At 38.6% G+C, this 10865-nt stretch overlaps 1 protein-coding gene across 1 annotated transcript; it reads right to left on the reverse strand.

Annotated features, from left to right (window-relative positions):
- Positions 1-356: 356 nt before the first annotated feature.
- LOC146626128 (uncharacterized) lies at positions 357-4144 on the reverse strand. Its single transcript, XM_085360333.1, has 5 exons — positions 3999-4144; positions 2905-3906; positions 1379-1537; positions 838-933; positions 357-759 (listed from the first exon to the last, which is right to left on the reverse strand). The coding sequence occupies exons 1-5, from the start codon at positions 3999-4001 to the stop codon at positions 439-441; spliced, it is 1581 nt and encodes a 526-aa protein (XP_085216459.1). The 5' UTR covers positions 4002-4144; the 3' UTR covers positions 357-438.
- Positions 4145-10865: the final 6721 nt, after the last annotated feature.

A 10865-nucleotide genomic window follows, 5' to 3' on the forward strand; every position in this document is an offset into this window, starting at 1 on the left:
TGTGAACAACTTCTATCTGGTTTCCATACAGCAAACAACTTTCAAACAAATTTTTCCACCACTTGTCTTTTAATAGTAATCAACACTCCAATTTCCTGTGAAGTTCAGTATCGCGCCACATTTGTTATAAAACTAGTACAAATGTACCTAAAACCAGATTATAAAAATTGTTTAAAACAGCTCAAGTTAGAATAAAACCTTTCAACATTTTATAATAACATGTTATACATGAAATCTGCAATCAGTCATGCAAGCCACATTAAGTAAAGTTAGAACAGAAGACATTGATTCAGAACTTTCTGCACCTTAGTTTTCTTAAAGACAGAAATGAACTTTTTTCAGAGCAACTTGCCACGAAACCCAAAAACTGTAAATCAAAACAAATTGCCATTCTGTTTTACACAAGTTGTATTTGAGTTGAACATGTTGTCAAATAGGTTAGACTTTGGTTAAGAGCTTGGTTTTGAAGCTTCTTATCCTCTGGGAACAGGTAGATGTCAACTCCATAAAAATGTGTTGCACAGCTTCAAATGTGTACTTGAGTTCTTTGGGAAACTCCATGTTGAGCCCATAAAGTAGGCCAAACAAGTAGGCAAAGGCAGTGGGAAGGTCTGGCAGATCATCAAGAATAATGTCCTCTTCCAAAACAATGGCAGTGTTGACCACTGTGGACTGCGAGTTGGGTCCCACGTAGTCCTCCAGAACAGTGAGGATGCCCACCGTAACACCTCGGGTTGCCCTCTCAACTGGATCTGTATCCTATGCAAAATAAAAAACAACAGTACATATAAGTCTCTGAAAACCAAAACTGAAGATTGAGTAGATTTGCATACTCACCAGACATGTTAAGAAGAGTTTGGTCTCGTCGTCGCGAACAAATATCGGTAACCCTTCCAAACTGATGGTTCGTCGATGCTGGACTATGTTTGAGACCTAAAACAAGGAAATCAAATAAGACTCAGTCTCATTTATAAACCTACCATTTTGTTTTTAAAACACATTAAGTGTTGTTGCTCAAAATACAGCCTTAAGAAATAAGATGTTGAAATGAGTTATTACAGATAATTGGTCATGTTTTTGTCAGATTTTTTTTATTTATTTATTTTTTAAGTAATTTTGATGTGCAACAAATGTAGCACACTTATTACAACATTTATAACAAAAAGTGCCATGAGTGGGATGAGAGTTGAACTGTCTGTCATGACCTGCAATCTGCCAAACACAGCGCTGCTTGTTAGCTTATAATCCCATTCAGGACACACTTTTTGAAAACTAACAATTTTTACATCAATTTAGTAAATATTTAATAAAGTATCTTTCGTTACAGTGGGAACTTCAGGTTCCTCAAACCAGACACAAATACATTTTTATATATTACCTGTTCATCAAACTTCTGCAACAGGGAATCCATGTCATTGCGGAAAGCAGCTTTTCTAATTCGATACAGCTTAATCAGCCGAAGTGAGTAAGTGTCGAGGGCAGTCAAGAAGGTCCCCATGAGATCCTTGGTGGTAATGCGTGAGAATTCCGCACAAATCTACAAAGCAACAAAAAAAATATAGAAGAAAACTTTTAAAGGTACATTATATAAAAATCACATTGTTTTCAAATTTGGTTAAAAGAGCTTAATTTCAAAACATTTAGTCTCGGTTGATCTATTGGTCAGGCCTTGATTGGATTTTTTTTTTTCCTTTAGTGGTAGTGGTGGTACAAATTATAACTGACGTATTAAAAAAAACAAAAAAAAAAACCCAAGAAAAATCTGATCGGCAGATCTTACAGTAAGTCTATAGAATACCTAATCAAATGTTGATAAGACAAAATAATGGTTTCAATTGTTACAGGATTCATTGCAGAAAAGAAATAAATCAATAAATTGTATTTTAAATTCATTGAAAAAATTCCATTAATTTTATAGTTATGTAGGAATGAAGTAAGAATAACATCCTGTGGTCAAATTTGTATACTTTCATAACACGTAAGTGACTTTCTCAATCCTGTTCTGTGAGTTTCATGGCTGTTGCCTGCTAAGGGTCAGCACCAAAAGATTCTAGATGCCCAGTGAAGACACGTCATTGCGGCGACCGTGGTTCAGGGGGTTGGGAAGCTCATCTGTAACCGGAAGGATGCTGGTTCTATCCCCAGCTCTCTCTGTCCTGGTCGTTGTGTCCTTGGGCAAGACCCTTTACCCTACCGCTTACTGGTGTTGGCCAGAGGCGCGATATGGCAGCGTCACTTCTGTCAGTCTACCCCAGGGCAGCTGTGGCTACAACTGTGGTTTCCCTGCACCGATGTGTGAATGTGAGAGTGAGTGAGTAGTGGAATTGTAAAGCGCTTTGGGTGCCCAGAGAAGAGCGAAATAAAAGCAATCCGTTATTATACACAGCAAGTTGACAAGTAAATAGATTTCACTTCAATAGTTGTTGGTAATACCAAAATTAGCTTCATATTTTTAGAGCCAAGTATTTTTTTTATATTTTACCACTAGCATTGTTAGCTCATCGCGAGCCTTCAACCTTTTCTACAAGATATTGGAGTGATACAAACAGATGCTTTTAAAGGTCCTATATCATGTAAAATCAACTTTTTGGGGCTTTTAAACACATTTTAATGTTATTTCCTTAGATTAAAAACCCTCCAGAGTGGTTTTTGGCTTAATTCAGGCATTTCTTAGTTGTCTCAGTGAATCCTTTCCCCATAACCTTGGCTCAGCTCTCTCTTGCAAAACGACTGACTCGTAACATTGGGATTAAAATTTCTTTCTAACAACTCCAAATGCCTTGAAATTTTTCTGGGTGAATAAATGAACGTTTTCCATTTTAGAAATAAGACCACACTGGGGAATAAGGGAAGAAGAAAAAAAAAACGGAAGTTTTCCTTTAAATATTTAAGAGATTATCTTACCTGTTCTTTCAAGAAGAGAGCTGGCCATCTGAGCTGCATTTCCTTGACCAAGGGCTGCATCTCCACAACTTCTTTCCTCCTGAGAGAGAATGTGATGTCCATCTTTTGGGTGATGAGTGCCATGTTCTTATCCCTCTTCTTCATTTCATCTTCCAAAATGCATCTTTCATTTTCAAGAGACTCATCATTGTAGTTTTCTGGGCCATCAGGGATAAAGTTGACTTCACCTCGCTTTGGTTTCTTTAAGGAAAATCTATTTGAGCCACTGTCATCTTCTTCCCCTCTTCTTTTTCGATTGACTGCAACTTCACTACATCCAGCTTTACTTAGCTTGGAACGGTAGTTGCCAAGCTTGAACTTAATGCTTGTTGCCCAACCATCATATCCTGTGCCATTGCCAGGCTCTTTGAGGCAGGGATGTTTGGAAACTAGCTCCTGTGCAACAGATGTTATTTCATTCTTGTCAGGGTACGCTTTGATTGCAAACATTTCTTGTGCCAACTTGTCTAGAATTTCCATCTTGATGTCTCTTGTTACACTTAAATTTGCCCCTGCTTTCTCATATACCTCATTGCCCTTGCGAAGTTTTAACGCTACATCATAGGAAAAGGTTGGGATAGGAAATGGATTTGGCCACTGTGAAGTGCTACGCATGTAGGTCTTTGTGGATGAGGATGGGCTGAAAGAAGATGCTGAACTCACACTGGCTGTATCAATAGATGAGATAGCGCTATGATCAGATGGAGTCTGTGGTGGCGAGGCTGATGCATTTTCCTCCCAAATGAGGTGCAACACTGCCCGTCCAGCAGGTAGCTCCTTAATATCCATCAGGTTGCAAAGTGCGTTCCCAAAATCTGGGTCTTCATATTGTATTGCAAAGTCACCTTCAAGTCCAAGCTTTGCTTGTAGTTCATCTTGAAGCTGCTTCACAGATTCTGGAACAGTGGACAGTTGGATTTTTCTGATAAGTTTTGGACTGACGTGGACTCGCAGTAACAGGGCCTGTGAAGACAAACCAAAAAAAAAGGGCGCAATTCTAAATAATTGACAAATTCAAAGTAATCAACTGAAAACTATTTATGAATAATACATACCATCACTTTCAATGCAGGAGGCACGTAACAGGTGTCACCATCAGTTGTCCATCTACGCAGTATTCAGCTAAAGGGTGGTAATCATTCAAATCTTCTGGGTCAAGTATTTCCAGATCTTTGTAGCTGCTGTCAAGCCGATATGATCTGTAGTGTTCCATAAACCAGGAGGAGAGCTTTGTAGCAACAAATGACACTTTCCCAGAGTCTACCAAAATGTTCAGTATCTTGTAGAATTCAGGTAGTCCACTCAGTTGTCCTGATGAAATGATCATGCCTTTAACATACTGGGTCCCATACAGATAAACACATTTAGCAAATGACACAGCTTTTACCTGTGGATATTTCAGTTTCAAGCACTTCTGAAGATTTTCATTCAAGAAACAGATGTCAACTGTGTCAATATTATCAACATGCAGACTTGGTTTAAAAAGACTGTGACCATCTAACAAGTATGCCATCATTTGTTGATGCTTTGAAGAAAGTGTTAGTAGTATATTCTTAAAACATTGGACATCATGCACAGTTTTCTTGAAAAAGTTGTGCTTAGATTCAAATCGAATAGTCCACAAATCAACTAAGGGACCAAAACAACGCACAAGATGACTATAATGTTCAATATAGTGGTGTTTTGGCTTCAAATTAAAATCAGGAAAAGTCTCTATCAGTAATCGTCGATGATCCAATATTTTGGTGTCCAAGTATGACAATATTTCTTCTGATAGAGTTGTCGAGACAACAATTTCAACAAGCTCCTTAAGGTCCATCAATACTTCCCATGATGGCTCATGTTCTGGTATACGGGTCCCAATGATAAAAGGCAGCAAACGCAAAAGTGTCCAGTTTTCATGTCCATTGCCACTCACTCTTCCTGTTCCAAAACTGGCTTTTGTAATTTGTTGTGGCTTGTTGAGATTATCAGAGAATTTATATGGAAATGATTTTATACGTTTGTTTAATCCTTCAAATGTAATAAAACCCTTTCTGATTAAATCTTGAAGACACAAACACAATTCCACAGGGACAACACCTTCAAAGAAATCATGTAATATATCTGGAGGAAATCCAGTGACTGGATGAAAATAGGACAACGCACTTAAGGCACAGGAACCTTTGACACCACACACACTTTGTCTTTGACCATCCTCAAGCTCTTCTAGAAAAATGTTATGCTGTTCCACAGTTCTTAATGGAAATTCTGTAGGATCAAGAGCTGCAATCTGATGTTTATCAATACTACAAAATCGACAAAATTTGTCGACATTAAAGGACTCCAAAAAGCCTGCAAGGCTGTGAGCCCCAAGGTTATCTGCACAGACACAAAATACAGTTCCCTTTAAAAAACTATTTAAAGATTCAACATACACCCCTGTGCTTTCAAGACATTTTAAATCCTCAATGAGTGGATAAAGAAAAGCATCATACCCAAACTGTTTAACGTCTACACTTTTACCAAGAAGAGCAAGCTGTATTGAGTGTAATGTAGAACGAAACCTTGCAGATAAGTTGAGTACAACCCAATAGACAGCAGTTATTTTATGAATTTTTCGAGATGTTCCTAAAGGGTTGCATATTTCAAAGTCATCAATATACAAAGCTAAACTAATGCAAGTATCTTGCAATCCTAAAAGCTTGTTGTTTTTGAAATACTGCCCATCTCTAAATGATCTGTAACCTTCACTAATTTCTTTATCAAATGCTAACTTTTCAAAGAAACTTTTCTCTTTCAATAAGTTCTCCAAGACCTGGTTTACTGAGACATAAACAAATGTATTTCTAGTTCTCGCTTTGTAGATGTACTCTGTAGGCTCAATTACATGAAAATTATTCTTGAAATAAATATTTCTCTTGTAATCAGTAGATAATGCACCTTTTGGTTCTGTTGAGATAATTAATGGGTTGGTTTTGAAAAGTGCATCATTTATATTTTTAATTACATCATCATCTGCCTCAATGTTCTGTTCAGCAAGCACCTGTTTGATTCTTTGAAATGAATGAACCTGAGAAAATTTTAAAATGTCACTAATTTCCTCAATAATTCTCTGCAAAGCACTTTTAGAAACATGTAACAATGTTTGCATGCATAGAAAAAGTCTAGCTATTTTATGTTCAAGACATTGGTAATCTACAAACTCATTGTCCTCTTTATCACTTGATGCTACACCTGAACCACTTGGTAATGTCTCTGGCTCCTGAGAGGTATTTAAGGATTTATCAGGGGAGCTACTTTCACTAGGACATGCATTTGCATGAGAAATCAGTCTAATACAGTTTTTTATATCTTTTGAGTTTTTGTGCTTTCTGCTTGTGTGTGACGTAAAGGTTGTTAAATTGTTGGTAGCATAGTCACATTTTTGGAAAGGACAGGATACAGTCTGATTTTTTTTTAAGTGCCTTAAAATATGTGAAATAAATGTATGCTGTGAGCAGTTTTCCTTAAATTCACAAAAATCACAAAAAAATGTTGAGATCTCCTGCCTTTTCTTAGCCCTGTTGTGTGATCTGCTGAGGTGAGACTTCAATGCCCCTCGTGTCCTGAACGAACAGACGCAGTCACTGTAAACACAGGGCAAATGAAATCCTCTTCTATGTCGTAGCTGGTGATGTCTTAAGAGTACTTCTTGGCTTGAACAGACAAAAGAGCAGAACTGGCACTGCATACAAAAGCTATAATGAGAAGAGAGGAGAGGACAGTGTCAACAATTCAAAAGAAACCTGAATTAATCTCAAATTACCAAAGTTACATTACCTGATAATGTGTTTGGGGCGGGGAGCAGGCACTCCTGTTCTGATTCCTCTCCTTACCAACTCCTCATCAGTCCCTCATAAATCAGGACAAGCAGTGGTCTGGAGTTGGCTTTTAATTCTCTAAATAAATAAAAATAGCAATTAGTTTTAAAATAAAATACCAGCTTCCTGACATTACTTAAGAATTTTTTTCTCCTGTCCTAATTTTTTTGGCTCACTAAAGTGAGCTGATTCTGCCTTGTAAAATGCCATGTGAAACACAGTAAAACAAATAATTTACAAAACATACATTACATCAAATGTTTAATTTATTTAATTTATTATTAACAAATTGTATTCTACATGGAATGCACCAACAGTATACTGGGATGTATTATGTAAGCCAAGGATAATTTTGTGTGATTGGTTTTACAACTTAGAATGACAAACATTGGATTGAGAGTATGAGTGGGATAAAACTCCTGAAGCATCTGTTTAAATTATCAGTGCATTTATTAATGGTGCTCCATAAATAAACCAAAACAATGTTGTTTTGTGCATAACAAAAAGCTCACAATTGTGCAGTCAAAATGTAAAATAAAAGATGCTGAGCATAATAACAAAGACAGATTTTGCAGCTGCTCTGTTTCCAAGTTCTACTGCGCAACTGACAGCCTGGAGTTTGAAATCCTCTTTGTAACCGTGTCTCTTACAGGCGCCATTTATGGTCCTTACACGCATAATATGGTAATATTACGTTGAAGCAGAGTACGTATCACTCTGCGAGGCTCCTCGGTAGCCGTAATGCTCCAACAATCCATCAAGCAGTGCAGCTTCATAGCTTACCAAAGTCGTACCAAAACATTTGACATATTTTTTTAAGCTGTGTACCACATAAAATTGGTTCGAGGTCAGTAAGCACAACCAGAATTCATACATAAGGCAGACTGTCGATTTTTGAGATGAAAGGATTTTAGGCCGTGCGTCAACGCGTTAGCCCGGTTAGCTCACTAACGCCACCCAGCCCCACGCACGGGGTGATCCGCGGTAACTAGTTAACGGAGATTTGCCCCGTTAATGCAGTTATGGCATTAACTTTACGCTGACAGTACTAAAATAGTAATCTTCAAATGTTTTCTTTTTACCGACCAGCTCCTCTTTGATAGCTGCCGTGTCCATCTTGTCGTTGCCTGCAGGTGAAGCGATGGGGGAGGGGGAGTTGTGTTCAGTGAAGGAGAGAGGCGGAGTAACACAGCGTAGAGACAAAAGTGGACGAAAGAGAGGCAAACTTGCGGCTCCACGAGTATAATGATAATGTAGACTATATCGATATAAACTATATTGTCACATCTCATATTTCATTTAGTTCATTTAGTGGAGCTCGCTGGCCATGAGGACTCCACCACCCCGTTCACACAGAAACTAAAGCACACATTTTATTGGCTAGATGTGATTCGAACAAATTAAACGACATGGCAGCAGGCGCCCCCGAACTTTATTTTATTTAAATAGCGGTGGGGGGTTGCTGCCGTTGGTCATGAGTGAGCCAGCCTATTTTGTTTCGTTCGGTGGTATGGCGGCCACAGACTGCACTTCATGAAATACGCATAGGGGGTGTCGCGGAGGCTTGTCAGATATGAGCGCGCCTCTTTAGTAGCGAAGTTTGTCGGATTTTCATTGTTTTGTGACATGGCACGTAGTTTGTGACATGGAATCTTAAATGATATAGTAAACACATACCCATAAGCCACAAGGCTTCTTAGCCAAGAAAGTAATGCTATGCTAAGTTTCGGAAAAATACGAAGAACTTCAGTTGTGATATTTCTAACAGACAAATTGAGACTGTTCAAACATATACTGTCTGATATAATAAAAGAAACATTACTTGCCTTTAGAAACTTGAGATGAACGATCTATCCAGCTCCTAGCCTCACGTTCTCATTAAGGCAGACGGGCAGGTGGCTTTCAGTCCTTGCAAAAGCGCAAAGTAGACCCCGTAGCATCCAAAAATATGAGATGCGCATGCGTACTCAGGCACAGAAAGGCGCCAACAGCTTCAACTCATGTAAAACTTGAATTCATTCATTTTGCCAGCAATAAATTTCATCTGAGACCAACTTTTGCTCCAAAACGTTAAATGATTAGTTGAAACCCTTAATGTATTTGAGTTTATGGGCCAACTGAACTTTTATTGTTGAATTGTGAAAGAAATGACTGTAAGCTCAACAACTGCAAGTTTGATTTTTTACAGTGTACCAGTAGCTGGTGTTTTACGCCTCTGGTATTCTTGCCAATTCCTTTCTGTGTCCCACTCATGTATTGACCCATGTGCCTGTTCATCTTAGCCGATATGATGCCTGACAGGAGCTTCCATGTAGTACTGAGGCAGGTTATTGGTCGGTAGTTGGAGGGGGCCGGTTCCTTCTTGGGGTCCTTGGGGATCAGGACCGTCCGACCTTCGGTTAGCCATTCCGGGTGTCTCTCGTTAACTAGCAGCTGGTTCATTTGTGCTGCCAGACGCTCGTGGAGTGCAGTCAGCTTCTTTAGCCAGTAGGCGTGAACCATGTCGGGCCCTGGTGCTGTCCAACTCTTCATACTGGAGACCCTTTCTTGGATATCTGCCACTGTGATGGTTACTGGACCCTGTTCAGGGAGGTCGCTGTGGTCTGCCCTCAGATCCACTAGCCACTGAGCATTGCCGTTATGGGTTGCGTCCTTCTCCCATATGCTCTTCCAGTATTGCTCCGTCTCCAGCCTTGGTGGTGCTGTTCTCTTATTATTGTTCCCTTGGCACTGAGAGTACACCTTTGCTGGTTCTGTGGAGAACAGCTGGTTTATTCTCCTGCCTTCTATCTCTCTGGTGTACCTCCTCAAGCGGCTGGCCAAGGCTGTGAGTCTTTGCTTGGCAGTTTCCAAGGCCTCAGGTATGGACAGCTTGCTGTATTTCTTATGCACCTTCTTTGTCGCACCTTTCTGCAACTCCGTTAGTTGGCTAACCTCCCTCCGTGCTACTTTGATCTTGCCCTCTAGCCTCCTTCTCCATGGAGGGTACTGCCCCTTGTGACTGTTCAACTTGTAGCCAAGCATCTCACTGATCACTGCTGCCGTATTGTAGATCAGCTTGTTAGTGTATATATATATATATATATATATAATTAAAGGTTTGTATCGTCAGCAAACAGGACCACAGTGTAAACCAGAAGAAGAAAACATTTGGCAACCCCTGCCTTAAGTCTTTGAATTTGATGAACTTGAAAGTTGAGGCTTACCAGAACTCCGGTATTTGATTACACCTGACATGCATTTTGATAAAATAAAAGTAAAATGTTTAATAATTCAATATAAAAATCTAGAACCTAAGGTGAAAACCTTAGGTTCTAGATGGGAATAGGTTCTCTCATGGGAATAAGTTAAGATAACTTATAAGGGATGAGTACAACAGAGTCACTTTTTCAGTTTAGCAAAACTCAATATTTATTGTTCACATTTGTAATACTTGTCAATTAAACAAAAGTTATATATCTGGACATTAAAACTCAAAAACATGTCACAAAAAAGTAAAATAATTAAGGCAACCAACTGCCTGAATTGTACTGAGTACTGCTAAATTTAAATTAAAAAAGTATTTTCATGGCCACCGCCAAAAACACACTGCACTGTTAACATTCACAAAATATTAAAAACAGTCATTTTAAAAAGAATCACAAATGCTAAAGACATGATATGCACTTTTGAACATCTGAATAGCAGATCTGATTAATTACACTTGTTAAAACTCACATACCACACACTTGCTGGTTCAGTTATTTTTCAATACCTGATTGGTTAAAATTCATATTCAAGACAATGACTATAAGAAATTTCTTGTAGTCCAGTTACTGCAAATATAATGAAATAAATGAATTAAGTAAATAAATAAATAAAATTTAAAAAACAAACAAACAAACCAAGACACTGTGCTCTGATACAATGATTCAGTCTCTTGAGTCTCTAAGTTTGGGAATAGTTTACCAGCTTCCAGACTACTGTACTCTGAATCAACAAAGTGTTATTCAGTCCCTTGGTAATAATTGTAGTAGCACTAGCTGTGCATAGATCACTCCAAACATTACCAAGAGGTTCATCAGCTTTTCTTGGGAGATC

The sequence above is a fragment of the Diplotaxodon limnothrissa genome, linkage group LG8 (assembly GCF_057381915.1).
Source record: "Diplotaxodon limnothrissa isolate DT_005_m linkage group LG8, D_limnothrissa_male_GT1.1, whole genome shotgun sequence".
Lineage (NCBI taxonomy): Eukaryota > Metazoa > Chordata > Actinopteri > Cichliformes > Cichlidae > Diplotaxodon > Diplotaxodon limnothrissa.